This window comes from Triticum aestivum, chromosome 7A (genome assembly GCF_018294505.1).
Source record: "Triticum aestivum cultivar Chinese Spring chromosome 7A, IWGSC CS RefSeq v2.1, whole genome shotgun sequence".
In the NCBI taxonomy this organism is placed as follows: domain Eukaryota; kingdom Viridiplantae; phylum Streptophyta; class Magnoliopsida; order Poales; family Poaceae; genus Triticum; species Triticum aestivum.
Window position 1 is genome coordinate 486,569,473 of NC_057812.1, and position 16,416 is coordinate 486,585,888.

General features: G+C 47.1%; 1 protein-coding gene and 1 non-coding gene across 7 annotated transcripts; both read right to left on the bottom strand.

Annotated features, from left to right (window-relative positions):
* Positions 1–3,455: 3,455 nt before the first annotated feature.
* Positions 3,456–3,528, bottom strand: TRNAA-CGC (transfer RNA alanine (anticodon CGC)). The gene has a single exon. It is a non-coding gene; the product is annotated as a tRNA-Ala (tRNA).
* Positions 3,529–4,229: 701 nt separating this feature from the next.
* Positions 4,230–7,581, bottom strand: LOC123147714 (uncharacterized). Of its 6 annotated transcripts, none has more exons than XR_006473403.1 (9): positions 7,030–7,581; positions 6,848–6,947; positions 6,682–6,747; positions 6,424–6,541; positions 5,858–5,934; positions 5,588–5,649; positions 5,377–5,425; positions 5,084–5,180; positions 4,230–4,747 (listed from the first exon to the last, which is right to left on the bottom strand). XR_006473403.1 is itself a non-coding variant. In XM_044567007.1 (8 exons), exons 1-8 carry the CDS (start codon positions 7,308–7,310, stop codon positions 4,694–4,696), a joined length of 855 nt encoding a protein of 284 aa, XP_044422942.1. In that variant the 5' UTR covers positions 7,311–7,579; the 3' UTR covers positions 4,230–4,693. The 6 variants fall into 6 exon arrangements, 3 of the variants coding, with proteins under 3 accessions (XP_044422942.1, XP_044422940.1, XP_044422941.1); XR_006473402.1 differs by having other exon boundaries at positions 5,858–5,946; XR_006473401.1 differs by having other exon boundaries at positions 5,858–5,949.
* Positions 7,582–16,416: the final 8,835 nt, after the last annotated feature.

Genomic DNA, 16,416 nt, shown 5'->3' on the forward strand with positions numbered 1-16,416 from the left:
CGGATGTTGTCCCAACTTCGAATGCGGTGGTGACCTCCAATTCATACTCCATTTTGGTCAGATCTTCATTGTCATTGATCATGTTCGACAAGAATGACTCCTACATAATTATGGTTCGCAAGCATTCATCATGTGCGAAATGAACTAGTGATCTATGCAAAAATATGATCGGACAGGAGCAAAGAAAACACACTGACTCTTGTTCGGCCATTTCGTCGAACATGTCGAGGGCAGCCCGGGCACTACCGATGCCCATGCTCATCCGCGCCCGAACGAGCTACGACGGGTAACATGCGTCAACCGCCGGCATCTGCGTGGGCAGAAAGCTCTTCAGGATGGCCCAATCGGCGTCGAATCCTCCTCTGTACCAACGGCGTCAGACGGTGTAATCCTCATCCGTGCTCGGATGGAAGGGGTGTGGGGATCTAGGCGCGGCGGAAGAGACAGCTGTTCCACCATGTCCGAACCTCCCTGCGACGCCATCGCCTCTTCCCTTTCTCGTTGCGGGTGTCACCGTAACTTCCACGTGACGTTCTCCGCCTTGCAAGTTTTAGCCAATGAAGGGACCCCGCCGAGGGACAAGGCGGACTGCATCTCCATCGCGGCGGTCTGGGTCAGGCTGGATGACATCTCCAGCGGTGGATCGGGACCGGTGGTGAGGATTGGGAGCAAGGGTGGAGGACGGCGAGGCTCCGGGCGTGGGAAATGTTGGAGGGCGGCAAGAGGAGGAGGAAGTGTTTGGTGGATTTGGCCCCATATTTGGGCTGGATATGAGGAGTGCCGGTCAGCCAGGGCGTTTGAGGCCCGTTTAAGGAGCCCGATTGAGTCGAAAAATCATGACCGGACATTGACGGGTGGCCCACCCGGGCGTATGAAGCGGGTTTGAGGCGCCCAGCTGTAGATTCTCTAAGACATGTGTCTTTGGTCAACATGACGATTCTATTAAGCACTTATTTTTTAGTCTAATAAGTTTACTCGTGCAGTATATGGACCATGATTCAAGTAGCTTAAATATTTACGTACCCGCGAAAAAAATCTTCAAATTATTACCCCCATGTAATGCACTTAATACCCGTGAAAAAAAGCTTCAAATTACTACCCCCATGTAATGCACTTAATATTTTCGGCAATTGGTTGTGGGCATAGACAAACTATTTTCTTCACATATTCTTGTGGGGTGGCTGCCTTATGTTCGACATTGTGACTTATCAGAAATGATGTGATTTTTAACAATAAATATGTTTCATCTTTTGTCCACATTATTCATCCATGTACATGATGGCTCCGTACTTGAGGTATCATGTAGAGTCCAGAGCATAGAGACCTTTTTATGATGGTGTCTACCTGGCTGGAGCATACAGTTAGGAAAGTTTTCTCCCTTCATGGATGATGGTGTAATCTCCGGATAGGATTTACCCCACCTTAGTCTGGACTTTTGTACTATTGCTGCAAGACGATCTTTTATTCTCGGTTGTGTTGGGCGTGTTGGCTATGTGCATGGTGCTATGCAGATGTTGTGCATTCTTTCAAAACTATTTGTATCATCTTGATATATCAACTGGATGAAATGTGTTTTATCCAAAAAAACATATAATCATTCGCGGTTGAGGTTCATCATGCAACTAAATAAAAAGTTTGTTCATGAAAATTAGTGGGTTACATACTAAAAAATATTTGTCAATTCTTCTATTTTTTGGTTTACATACTCTACATCAACTAGATATTTACACCCATATTAAATCCAAACTTAATAATTAAGCTTCACAATTCATGCAGATTACAAATTTAAAGTTTACAATTTAAATTATTCAAATTCCAACACACAAAAGGGTCTAAAATGAGGTAATAATCCAAATGAAAGCACAACAATCAAGTGCTACGAAGTGCTCTCAAGTGATCAATGAGATCAGCTTGAAACGGGGTATGAACTTCTCGGTTCTCGATCATGGCAATGGCCATCTCAGAATCATCATCTTCTTCTTCCGCCTCCTTCGATGAAGTGTCGTTGAAGAACATATCCTTAACCTCTTCATCTACTAAATGCAATATTCCATGTTAAATTTGCTTGCAATAACAGTAAACAACAATGAAAAAGGCAAAAAATAAATCACCTAGGCATTTTGTCATACACGTCGCGGGCGGAGGAGGGGAGAGACTCTGCAGGCGGCATTGTGGCGACGCCGAGGCTGAGGGGTGGCCTGTAGGCTTCAAGGAGCTCAATTCTTCTCAAAGTCGTGCTTGCCCGTCGCCGACCAAGCACGTCGTGGCGGCAGAACACCGACTTTCAGAAGATCACTAGCATGGCCGGGGTTCCGCGCCATTTAGCTCCTTCCATGGGTGTTCTACATGATCATGGTTGTCCACAAGTTTCATTTATGAAGAAACAAAGTTTGACGTGGCCCTATTCGTCCACATGCTCGCGACGGCGGCGGGGAAGATATACAACGATTATGACAGTAGTGTCAGCCGGCGAGCGAATCAACCATTGGCCGGGAGGGGGAGGAAAGCGGCAAAGGTGGAAGCTGTTTAGCGAGAAGGAGCAGCAGCCCAAGGAGGTATCCTTTTTTGAGCACGCCATTCGACCGCTCAAAATTGAAAGCTGGCGGGGGATTCTCCTAAAAAATCAAGCTTGCGGGCAATATATTTCAACAATCATTTCTACCCCACTGAGATCAGAGACCGCCCGCTCGAAAGGAAATCAAGTGAAAGCAAAAGAATAAATAAATCAAACAACCGGTCATCATCTGCTTAGCCCCTAGTTTCGGTTCTTGTGAACTCGTGAGCATGTCCTTTTCATCGAACTCTTTCGCTAACACAACTCGTGAGCCGTCTAAAGCATTTCGTTGAATACATACGTATGCACGCAGCTCGTTCACCTGTTCTTGTTCCGTTCATTCACCTGTTCCCGTGAATCCTGCACCGGCAAAGTACGAAGGCTTTTCGGGCAATACTCTAATGATATCTCTCCAGCGGTAACCAGCCCAGCATTCCTTGGAATCTCTGGAGCCCTGTGATTTTCTTTACGCGATCAACCAACCAATCTGGTTATCTCGGACGCTGTTGAACTCGTGAGCGTGTCCTTTTACACCGTCCATGTCCTGCAACCATTCTCAAAGACATGTGTGCGTGTCAGTAACTGTCCGTCTTTTTCCCGGGACAAAATCATGTGGCGCATGTCTTAGCTGAAGATGCCAAGCCGTATCTTGTTTGATCCCGACTGCAAATCGTTTTCACGGTTACAAAAGGCTCTGGACGCCTGGACCACTTTGTCGTGTCAGCGCACTCTCGTGATCGCCCTTCCTGGTTCCCGGATCGAGAAGCTTCACGGCTTCACTTTGCAGGTTTGTGATGTACTGGTGTCTTGGCAAAGAAATTTCACGGAAAATAATTACGCGGCCCAGCTGAGGTGCGGGGACCAGATCATTTGAAGCAGATAAGAGGGGATAAAAAAGGATTGGAGGTGCGGGGAATCGAACCCCGTGCCTCTCGCATGCGAAGCGAGCGCTCTACCATATGAGCTACACCCCCTTTATGTCAGATCATTTGTTCACTTCTTAATAACTGTTAATATTATCAGGTTTGCCACCAACACTTCTTAGCATTAGCAATTCCACATCTCTATCTGAGCGTGTTAAGAGCATGACACTGAGGGTGAAAGTGGTTAACCTAATTTCCAACACGATCAGACGGTGAAGGATTTGACATCCAAACACAATCAGTTTCAAATCAGAGTCTGCATGTAAGGATGTGGAATTGCTAATATTCGGCAGTGTATTAATCATCTTTCTTATATCCATTATTACTGTACAATGTCTAAATCTGACATAATTCAACATATCCATCATTTAAATCTTCTATCCTACCTTTGAATACAAAAGATAAATAAACGTAAAACAGGATACAGTTCCAGCACTATCCAACCCAATACACAACAGTTTCACCCCTACAACCATCCAACCAAATCCGTTCAAAAAAAACTATCAAACCAAAATACATAGCAGTTTCACCCCTACAACTATCCAAACAAATATTACCCTGTCCTAAGATTCTTGTCTTAGATTTGTTTTAAATGTGGATGTATCTAACACTAAAACGTGACTAGATACATTCGTATTTAGATAAATCTAAGACAAGAATTTTGGGACTGAGGGAGTATACAACAGTTTCAACCCCATACCATTGATATCATCATTCTGCCCAATTCCCGGCAACACAAACACAAGCCGGAATACAGTACTCAAATAAGTAAGCCAAACTTAAGAATCAATTGTTGTACAATGAGAACAGTAGAACGATATCTTCTTGTTTGAACATCATCATCAGACAAGTAAAACGTCCCATGCGACGACCACACCCGATATTTACAGCCATCTGAATCAAGTCAGCTCCCATTACAACACAAAAGGATGATAAACCACACCCTCACCTCGTCCCGTTTTACATTCCCTTCACTTTCCCAAGAATCAAGGATCGACAGCCAGCAGCCGAAGCAATTAGTTCGCACCAAAAAAGGAAACAACACATCCCTCGAAGGCATCATTACTTATTCCATGCCGCCTTGGTCAGTATAACATCTAATTCTACATTGTAGGTCTTCTTCGTGGCATTTGTACAGATCAGGCAAAAGCTCATGTCATCTTTTTCGCTACAGGATGGTTATGTCTCATCGCCCCCAATTTATCTTACATTAACTTCATGCTTCATCCTTCATATGAGTGTTATGTAGTATATCACCATAAGAGGCAACCTTCAGGAGAACACAACAAAACCAAAATCATATTATCGCAATTACCAAAAAATAATCAAATACTGCACCATGACACCGGAGCAACACTATGAAGTGACCAATGCATTAAAGTTTTTCTTGAAGCATTTCCTATTTGTTGGCAGGTTTCGTATCACTAATTATGAAGATGCATAGTAATAATGTATATATTCAAAACGTTGGTACAGATGTTAGATTTCTGCTATGTTAGAGCCTGCCAATAACTAACTCACATATTTCACATTTTAACATGCAGTGTTATTACAAATCTTGGTGAGATCATGTATGAATCCTACAAACCACAAGTTTTGAACTTACCACTCTATCCAGTTGAAGAAGTGAATTTAGTTGGCCTTCATTTACAGGTTCTGGCAAGGGACGCATCTGACCCATGACACCAGGCGTCTCACTCATTCTACAGCATAGATTTATATTAAGTGAGCAAACTTCAACAAGGACAGATAGCATATTGGCATAAACTGTACAAATCATGCTCTGTCTTGCATCTCACTACTTTAATTTATGAGACGAGGACTCCTCTGATGACAAAAATAAATGACAGGAATGTCCTCAGCTAAAGATTAACATACACAAGTGGTGTCATCACTCACTCGGTTCATATTTACAGCTCCTTCGATCTGATAGCTGCCATGCAAGATCCTACACATTCTTATAAAGAAATGACTCGAACAAACTGAATTAAAGTAGATGACAAAAACCCAAACATATAAATCCTATGCATATGCCATGTGTGTGCAATTAAAGTAGCATACAGGAAATAAATGAAATACAAGAAAAATGCAACAGATAACAATGTCATACCTTTTCAAAATTGTTCGAATATTGTTATTCGTACGTAGAAAGAGATCCATGTTCTCCCCCAGCTATAGGAAATTTGGAATTTCAGACACAATTAGCACAGCTCAAGCTTTCATGTGTAGCTTTGAATTAATATGTGCTGCATGAAAATGTAAATTTTCATTTACATGTTCCATCTGTGGATGGATGCCCCTAATAAAAAGTGTCCACTGCCCAATACCCATTTGGTAAAATATGCCCAGTGATAAGAGACAAAAGGTAAATCATGCAAACCTTGAAAGTTTCAATATTTGCAGAGATCTGATTGAGTAACTGGTTATTTTCCTCCAGAAGATGCTGAGTTGCATTATCTAAAACAGGGACTGCTTGAGAACATTAACATATGAAAATTATTAGGAGAAGTAAGCGAAAATGAAATAGGTCCATGAAATCACACAAGGAAAACATTGTTTAATAGTCATCAATTCATCATATCTAGGAAGAGTTATAATCACATTTCTATTATGTAGTGCAGCAAATCACACTAGCAGACCCGGGTACACAAACTTAAGACTGCATTTAGTTCTTTAAACTCATCAGCTTCCATGTGCTCACTGGAAGTGACATTAAGCATTAAACTCCAAGTGATACAGGTATCTATGGTTTGACCACAAAAAAGGGAAGGAATTATCTCCATGTAATTAACCATAACTGACAATCTCAAGAAATTAGTCTTCAATCAACTTCAACCACAAAATAGGATTTTAAAGATGTCGGACAAAGCTTTGCGCACATTTGAAGTGAGGAAACAACATTTGGCCATTACTCAAGCATCAATAATGAAAATATTTGGGACCAACCTTCATTTGCAGCCAGGCTATTCTGACCTGGATGATGCATCGACATCGAGAAGGGGACTAAATTATTTGGAGGTGCCATCTGAAAATTAGCTAGTGAGGTAGAAACAACCATTTTCTCCTGCAGCGATGTCCAGGGAACTTCATTATCGGAAAAAACAAGATTAATACTGCTGAGACAAGCTAAAGGATCTGCGAAAGGTTCGAATCTACAACAACCAGAGTAAGTATCCAAATGAACCAATCATTAAATGAGACTACCTTCAAGTCCCTTATCCTTTTCCCTGCATAGAATTCATCAGGTTTCCTCCTCCTACTCTCCTTTCCCTGGAATGGAAATAGCACATCAACAAAATAGGAAAGGACCCCTCTGTTCTCTCTGCTTGTACACAACTACTGTGTTTGCAACAGGGGAAAGAACACTTACAGCAGTCCACCGGCATCTTAACGCGACGTCCCTGATGGTCTTAGTGGGCAGCATAGCAGCAATCTTGATGTATTTCATAATGGTGGGCTCACGAGCATACCTGGTGTTGACATTAGTACAGTATAAGTCAACCAGTGCCTGCGTGGTAGCAAAACAGCGATGAGGAGGGATTGGGGTTGAACCTGGCGAGGCCCTCCTGGAATATGGAGAGCTCATAGGGGGTCCAGTCGGAGGGTGAGCCGGTGACGAACTTGTACTTGGGCGACGCCCCCTGGAGCACGGGAGCGTTGGGGGAGGGGAGGAAGACGGGAGGGGCAGGGGGCGCGGGGGCGGGGGCGGGGGCGGAGTCGGGATTGGATTGAAAGGAGAGCATGTTATGGTGGTGGTGGTGCAAGGAGGAGGCCCCCTGGTGGAAGCCCATCCCCATGCCCATGCTGGAATCGGCGGCCATCTCCTCGAACATCGGCGACGGCGGGAGGCACAGCAAACCCTAGCTAGGAGGCTAGGAAGGCCATGGCATTTCGTAGAGGTAATGCAGCCTTAGAGGAGTAGGGAAGGCCTGCTCTGTGGGCAATGGTACCTACGGTTTGCGGGCACGAGGATACGATTCTGGAATTCCCCGGCGAGCAGCAGCCGGAGCCGGGGGCGGAGGCGGAACGGACTTCAGATGAGACGAGGAGAACACTCCTGCGGCTGCGGCTGCGGCTGTCCACGCTACTAGACTAGCACACCCTTTCGCTTCTTTTTTTAAGGGCAATGATCTGCGCCGGCGCACCGGCCGAACGGTTGGGCCGGTCGAGCCCCAACCGTCAGATTTGGTTCCCTGCACCGTCAGATCTGGTTCCCCACCTCCTTCTTCAACCTCCCGCACGGGCCCCCTCGTGTGCGTCGACGCCCCAGCACGCGCCGACCGCCTCGCCTCGCCTCGCCTCCTCACCACCGGTCGCCCTCGCCGTCGGTCGCCTACGGTCGTCGCCCTCGCCGCTGGTCGCCCGCCCTCACCTACATCAGTCTTCGTGTGTTTTTGAAAACCTCCGTGGATGCAGCAGCCGTGGTTACGGCCAGTCGAGGTTGCAGCTCGCCGCGACCCCGTAGCAGCTCGCCGGCGACCGGTTGCAGCATCCGCCCCTGCCCTCCGTGCTGGATCTCGCCGCCGGAATTCACAGAAACCCACCACCGGCATCTTGCCGTCGTGACAAAATGGATGTAGCAAAAACTGTGGACGGTAGTAGCAAAAATCCACATGGTTGAAGCAAAGATGTCACAAGGTCGTAGCAAAAAAAAAAGCCAGTTCCAACACAAAAACAATGTCGCCGGTTTGAAGCTTTTCACGCATACACTTGAAGCATTCCTCTTAGTGGTTGCAACTTTTCTGATTTGCGTATTGTCTAGTTGTAGCTTTCTATCTCAATGGTTGGAGCTTTTTCCAACTACGGTTGAAGCTTTTCTATCAATGGTTGTAGCTATTTTTCTTTTTAGCAGCGCTTGGTCAAGGTTTTTTGTGTCGTTTCGGTTGAAGCTTTTTTCATTGAAGGTTGTAGCATTTCATGTCAACGGTTGTAGCTTTCCCCGATGGCGCTGACAGGTTGTAGCTTTCTCTACATCCGGTTGAAGCTTTCCATCAAGGGGATGAAGCTTTTTGTAAACACGGTTGCGACATGAGGGGTTGCAACGGGTTCTGCAGAAGCCTCTGGTGTCGCCAATCGCCGCCCGGCTCGTCGGCGGCGAGGGCAGAAGCACGAGGCGCGTGGGAGTTGCAACCGCCGGGGGTGGGGAATTGGTCAACGGCCTTGCTGCATCCAATGGCGAACTGGGCTTTAAAGCATGGCGGGGTGAGATCTACACCCATGGACGCACGGGGGATTTGACCTTCCATGGCCGATCGCAAGATGCGGGCGTCGGCGCTGCAACGATGGACGCAGGAGACAAGGATGAGAGCGATATCCGTGGAGCTGCGAGACGGAGATGAGGCGAGATCCGCAGGATCCGCACCGCCACGTGGCTGCTCACGAGTGGGTCGCGCGTGCGCGCGTGGAGTGGACCGGCCGAAGCTTCGGCCGGTGCCCCGGCCCCAAACACTTCCCTTTTTTTAAGCATTCCCAACACTTCTTTTTTAAGCAATTTTACCGGGTGTTCGTATAATTTACGTAATTTAGAGGAAGTTGTAAGAGGTCTTTCTCAGTTCATGTAAGCATCTTCCTCAAAATCTGTTCTTTTTTCTTCTATTTTTCACTAAACAAACATACAGATATCACATGCATGTCTATAGTATCAACATAATAATTCAAACATTTTATATCAGGCATACATACTTGATAATCATTTCAAATCCATAATTTATAAATTTGATTTGAAATTTAAATTCGAATTCAAACATAACAAATGGCCCAAATCATATATTTTTTGAAACGAGAATGGTCCAAATAATTGCAAGTAGAAATAATGTGAAGGAAGTTTATTCACCATGAATCGGCCACAAGTGGTCAACTAGATCATGGTTGTTACCCCGCAAAAAAAAACTAGATCATGGTTGTTCATGGCCCTTATTCTCATAGAGATAGTCTGACCACTATTTTCGCTTGTCATCTATGATCATATTATGCAAGATCATGCACACGGTCATGATGCGTCATAAATCCTTTTGGTATCAGAAATCACGCGCACAATCATGATGCGTCACAGATCTTTTTGGTGTCAGAATCGTGCAGGATCAGGAAAAAATGGCAAAGTGAGCTTGTAGAACCTCAAATTGCCCTATTGGCATCCTTTCTACATGCTTCTTGACGCCTCGCAAAGTGAAAATTATTCTTACCTTAAGGGTTTGACGTTGTCTTCACAAAAATAGACCATGCCGCATATATGTCATTAGCAAGATAACAGCCCATGTTGTATTGAGGCGCATTGATTTCAAAATTCATCGACGGTGTCTCTCCAACAAAAAGCCTTGCAAACAGATGAGACATTTGCAAAACATTCAGTCCATTTGTTAGATCCTTGCAATCCAAAATATGACAGCCAAATCCAAAGGTCATATGATGCCACGACTTATAGAATTATGGCTGTATCTTTACCTTTCCCTTTGAATTGTGGATGCAGTGTTGTAGAATAATTCTTTCACTTCCAATGCATGCTTTCGGTGCTTCCAAGCATACCAGAAAGCCCTTTGATGCACCCATATGAAGTCTTGCAGTGTCCTATTCATTTGGAGCTCAAAGATATTCTTCTCTGAAAATGATAGGCTTCTCAAATTTCTTCAAACTCTTAATACAAGTGCTCTCTGCCATTTCGATCCCATCATCAGTAGAATCAGCTAGACAACCATATCCAAGCATGCCCATTGCCGCTGAAACCTTCTTCAAAGTATTGTGACCTTATTGACCAACTGCATTTCTTCTTTACACAAAGTACAAGAAATGATCTTCCATGCCATGGGCAATGCGGAAGAACAAACCCATTGACATTCAGAACCTTCTCCTAAAAGTTTTAAAACCGTACACCGGTTTCTCTCCCAAATAGTCATCCATTAGCTTGTCATGATTGGCTTGATTGTTCGACGGAGTACAAGATGCACAGGCACTGAACCTCCCCACTTCGGTTTCTTGTTTGACATCGTGCCTACATATATAGCAACCATCATTTCAAGTTCTTCATTCTCATCGAGGATGAGTCCTTGAGAAGAACTCAACGAGAGAGTTCATTTGCAATGCAAGCGATGGCGTACAATGTGAGCACACACAATCTCAACGTGAATTCTTTGGGACATCAAAAAATTGGTTGAGGAAATTTGTCGAATACCTTGGGGACGAAATTGACCTGAGACGCATCTGAGGAGCGTCTGAGTGGAGGGTATCACCGCAGGGACGCGACTGGAGTTCTGACGCCTCGTCGGGGAAGCGGACGGCTTTTTCGAGGGGCGCCAGCATGGTACAAGGAGGCGCCGAACCGGCGAGGGGGCGCGGGGCAGCAAGACAAGGTGAGCGTCCTGAATCTTCGGCGGTTGACTCCCACAAAAGTTTATGCGAAGACACTTCTTCCCATAGATAGAGGGGAAGTTCGGAGAATTTATGGAATCCTGCAAAAAATTGCGCATTTAGGGAGTTGTTGGAGAGAGATATTTTTTGGCCTAACATTCCCTAAACGGTGTTTTTTACAGATACCAAAACTATTGTGGGTCGTCCCTGTGTTTTCTAGGCGGAATAAACATCTAAAGAATGCAATATTTTGAGTTTAATTAAAGGTTTTTGATGAAAAATGGACCGAATTTAAAGAACTGAAGAGTGGTCACTAGCTCCATGGTCTTGCGGCGTCACAAGTAGAGGATGAGTAGGATGGAGAAGGCTCATGTCAGTGCTAAAACCGACGGATCTCGGGTAGGGGGTTCCAAGCTGGTGATCTTGGCACGATGGCAACAGGAAGAATAGGGACATGGTATTTTTACTCAGGTTCGAGCACTCTCGAAGAGGTAAGACCCTACGTCCTACTCTTATTATATTGACTATGGATAGGGTACAAAGTACAATATGATCTACCTCGAGATCGTATCAATGAGTTCTAACCTCTAAACCTTGAAATTGTGTCTCTGTCGATCATTAAAGTACGCCTTGAAGTGTACGTCAAGTCTTCAGAGAACTCTATCTTGATTACGCTGAGGGCCAGGGAAGGTGTGGCCCATTCTTCAATTGTCGATGGGTCGTCGTCCCGGCCCATAAATAGCAGGTCGACATGGTGTGCATCCCCTAATCCAGGACACCGTTAGCTGGCCTACAACAATGACGATCGGGTATTGTTGGCACGTCTCACTGATGCTTGACAACCATGGACGTTGAAAGTTCATCTAGTCCATAATAATTTTTTGGTGTGATAATAATATAGTTAGTGAAACTAATGGCGATTACTAAGTTTATTTCGTCATTGGTCTCTCAAGGATTATTATATGGAGATGGTTGACCCCTCCCTTAAAAAAGGAAAAAATGTAGTTTTCTGATGACTTGTGCTTTGGTTTCTTTTAAGTCATAGGACAAGTGCACTATTAAGAGGAGTCAAGGTGCTTCAATAAAAGCATGAGATCATGCAAAACATATACATTACCCATCATACATACATCACAAAGAAACTAAACTCAATACCCTCCTCCTAGGTGCCCATGGTCTACCTACCCCGTGCCCACAGGGTCCAGAAAAATCTCTGTGTACATCCCGTGCGCACATGTCTCCTGACCCCATGCCTACTAGGTCGAGTGGAAAACTTACTACACACCCAGTGTACACGGGATGTTTGACCCATGTGTTGGGGAACGTAGTAATTAAAAAAAATTCATACGGTCACACAAGATCTATCTAGCAGATGCATAGCAACGAGACGGGAGAGTGTGTCCACGTACCCTCGTAGACCGAAAGCGAAAGCGTTTAGTAACGCGGTTGATGTAGTCGAACATCTTCACGATCCAACCGATCCTTGTACCAAACGTACGGCACCTCTGTGTTCAGCACACGTTTAGCACGATGACGCCCCTCGAGCTCTTGATCTAGTTGAGGACGAGGGAGAGCTCCGTCATCACGACGGCGTGGCAACAGTGATGATGAAGTTATCGACGCAGGAGCTTCACCTAAGCACTACAACGATATGACTGAGGTGTTGAACTATGGAGGGGGCACCACACATGGCTAAGAGATTGTCTGTTGTACTTTGGGGTGCCCCCTGCCCATGTATATAAAGGAGTGGGAAGGAGGAGGCCGGCCAAGGAGGGGTGCGTCATAGGGGTGTTGGGGAATGTAGTATTTCAAAAAAAATCCTATGATCACGCAAGATATATCTAGGAGAAGCATACCAACGAGCGGGGAGAGTGTGTCCACGTACCCTCATAGACCGAAAGCGGAAGCGTTTAGTAACGCGGTTGATGTAGTCAAACGTCTTCGCAATCCAACCGATCCAAGTATCAAACACATGCCACCTCCGTGATCAGCACACGTTCAGCTCGATGACGTCCCTCGAACTCTTGATCCAGTTGAAGCTGAGGGAGAGTTTCGTCAGCACGACGGCGTGGTGACGGTGATGATGAAGTTCACCGGTGCAGGGCTTCGCCTAAGCACTACGACAATATGACCGAGGTGTGTAACTGTGGAGGGGGGCACCGCACATGGCTAAAAGATCAACTTCTATGTTCTAGGGTGCCCTCCTCCCCGCGTATATAAAGGAGGAAGGGAGGAGGAGGCCGGCCAGGGGTGGCGCGCCCAAGGGGGGAGTCCTACTCCAAGTAGGATTCGCCCCCCCCCCCTTTCCTACTCCCACAAGGAGAAGGGTGAAAGGATTGAGAAGAGGTGTCTAGAGGGGGGTGATTAGACACTAAGTATCAAAAGTTGCAGTTTTTAATTTCTTTAAGTTGAAGTGGAGTTTTGGCACAAGTTTACCAAACACAATACATATCAAGTAAGCATGCAAAGAGTATATGAGCAGCGGAAAGTAAAGCATGCAACTTGCAAGGATGTAAAAGGATGGGATTAGAGTGTGCAAACGCAATTTGGAGGCACAGAGATTTTTTGAGACGTGGTTCCGATAGGTGGTGCTATCGTACATCCACGTTGATGGAGACTTCAACCCACGAAGGGTAACGGCTACGCGAGTCCACGGAGGGCTCCACCCACAAAGGGTCCACGAAGAAGCAACCTTGTCTATCCCACCATGGCCGTCGCCCACGAAGGACTTGCCTCACTAGCGGTAGATCTTCACGAAGTAGGCGATCTCCTTGCCCTTACAAACTCCTTGGTTCAACTTCACAATCTTGTCGGAGGCTCCCAAGTGACACCTAGCCAATCTAGGAGACACCACTCTCTAAGAAGTAACAAATGGTGTGTTGATGATGAACTCCTTGCTCTTGTGCTTCAAATGATAGTCTCCCCAACACTCAACTCTCTCTCACAGGATATGGATTTGGTGGAAAGAAGATTTGAGTGGAAAGCAACTTGGGAAGGCTAGAGATCAAGATTCATATGGTAAGAATGGAATATCTTGGCCTCAACACAAGTGTAGGTGGTTCTCTCTCAGAAAAGGTAAGTTGGAAGTGTAGGTTCGTTCTGATAGCTCTCTCCATGAATGAAGAGGAGGTGGAGGGGTATATATAGCCTCCACACAAAATCTAACCGTTACACACAACTTGCCAATCTTGGTGGGACCAAATTGATAAACTTGGTCGGACCGATTCAGCAAATCTAGTGACCGTTAGGATTTTCGATGGGACCGACATGCAACTCGGCAGGACCGATATGGTTAGGGTTAGGGCATAACGTAATCTCGGTGAGACCGATTACACAAACTCGGTGAGACCGATTTTGGTAATAAGCTAACCAGAGAGTTGGTCAGGTAAACTCGGTGGGACCGATTCGCTCATTTCAGTGAGACCGAACTGTTATGAAAAGGAAACAGAGAGTTTACATTGCAATCTTGGTAGGACCGATTACGCAAACTCGGTGAGACCGATTTTGGTAATAAATCCATACAGAGAGATTGCAATCCCATCTCGGTGAGACCGAGATCCCTATTGGTGAGACCGATTTGCCTAGGGTTTGTGGCAGTGGCTATGACATCTGAACTCGGTGACGCCGATAGAAAGAATCGGTAGGGCCGAGTTTGACTTTTGGTTTAGGTCATATGGGGATGTGAGAAAGTAGTTGAGGGCTTTTGAGCATATCACTAAGCATTTTGAGCAAGAGCCTCATTAAGCAACACCTCATCCCTCCTTGATAGTATTGGCTTTTCCTATAGACTCAATGTGATATTGGATCACTCGTGAAGCTATGTACCTAGGGTAGGGTCATAGACCTGACCTAGACATCCTCCCCTAGGACATCACCCTAAAGCCAGGATCATTCAAAGGTTACCATCATCCACTCGACCAGAGACATTCCACTCGGAAGAATCAATGTCACTCAACCATCGCAGAAGTCACTCGACGGACAGAAGAGCTAAAGCCACTCTGCATGAGCAACGGTCATGCATTTACTTATAGGCTTAATTGTCATTTATAGCACTTTAGTGTGGGCGTTACCAGTAACATTCTCACTTCAATGTACCTTAAACCTATCGGCGTTCTGGGAACGGGGGTCCCCAGACTTGCCTTCCTGCGGCCTGCGGCGTGGCTCAAAGGGGGGTCCAGCACGGCCCATCTTCACCAATACAAACTCAAGACCCTCGTGAGGGGCCAAGCCTCGCGGGGCGGACGACACGGAGCTTCCTCAGGCACGGTCTCGCCAGGCTGGCTCGCGAGGAGGCGGAGAGATCAAGGCGGGGTACCTCGCGAGGTGCCCGTGATGCAAGCCATGACGACCCAGGGCGCCAGGCGGGCGCCAGCCCGCGTAGTGTCCTCCTTTCCTCTTTGATGCAAAGGGGGCAAGTGCAGCCGCGGAGTACCGAGGCATCAGGCAAAGGTTGCCATTTAGGTGCAACGAGACCAAGACCAAGAGGACTACGAGACGGAGGTCACCGTGGAGCCCAAGACGGCGTCATCACTAGAGCTTTGCGCAGGCGAAGACTACTTTTATCAGGATAGCTGATACTTGCTGTCCCCCTTCAAATTAGCCCGCCATTGTTGGCTCCCTTCCCGCTCAATATTTGGGAAGAGGACCAGGGCCTCTATAAATAGGACCAGCCACCCACAGAGCAAGGGGACGAAAAAGAGAGATGAAGGGAAGACGAAGACGAGAGGAGAGAGAGAGAGAAAGGTGGCTGAACTCCTCCCAGTAGTTCATCGCCTCAGCCAAGAACAGACCCTCGCGAGGCTGTTCTTCCTTGTATTGTTCATCATCATCAGCCCAAGAGGCAATCCACACACCACACACTGGAGTAGGGTATTACACCACAACGATGGCCCGAACCAGTATAAACCCTGTGTCTCTTGTGTTGTTCTCCCTATAGCTTTGATACTAGCGTGGCGGAGGGGTGCAGGTAGGTAGGAGGCGGAATCTCCGCGCGCACCCCAGTGTTCGAACCTCAAGGGTCTGCCGGAACCCGAAATCCGACATTTGGCGTGCCAGGTAGGGGTGCGCCGGAATTCGTCCTCCACCGCCTAGTTCTCCTCCGACCATCGCGCTCATGTCTGACGCACGTCGGGCCCGCGCGGAGCGCAGGGCCGCCCTCGCTTCCCGCATCGCCCAGACAACCCCTGTCGGCGGGCGTCCTCACCGTTCCCCGTCACCTGCCGTCAACGCCACCATCGGCCCGGCGGGGGACGAGCAGCAGGCATCGTCTCAGCATCCATCCATGTGCCAAGACGGCCGCACCGCAACTCCCTCGCTCGCCCCAGCTGGATCTTCGTCCCGCGCGCTCCGCGCGCCCATGGAGGCTCAGGCTGCACTCATCGCGGCAAACAAGCTCCTGCGCTACCGTCCCATTGACGACATCTATGAGGAATGGCTCTACCGCGTCGCCGAGCTCGTCCGCGCTGCAGGGGGTTCTTCCGCGCCGTCCGTTCCGCTGCACTGCACCCCGCCCCGCGCGGGCGACAAGGCTCTGGCGGCACCCCGGCCGCCTCCTCCCCAGAAGACGCTATGGCACCAAGGCGCGCGGCCCCTGGGCGG

Coding starts and splice junctions, on each gene's coding strand:
- LOC123147714 (XM_044567005.1), bottom strand. CDS start 7,310: ATGTTCGAGGAGATGGCCGCCGATTCCAGCATGGGCATGGGGATGGGC. Junction 5,950..6,423: donor TAGCCTGGCTGCAAATGAAG/GTTGGTCCCAAA, acceptor AATGTTCTCAAG/CAGTCCCTGTTTTAGATAAT. Junction 4,748..5,083: donor TTCTTCAACTGGATAGAGTG/GTAAGTTCAAAA, acceptor GTTCTCCTGAAG/GTTGCCTCTTATGGTGATAT.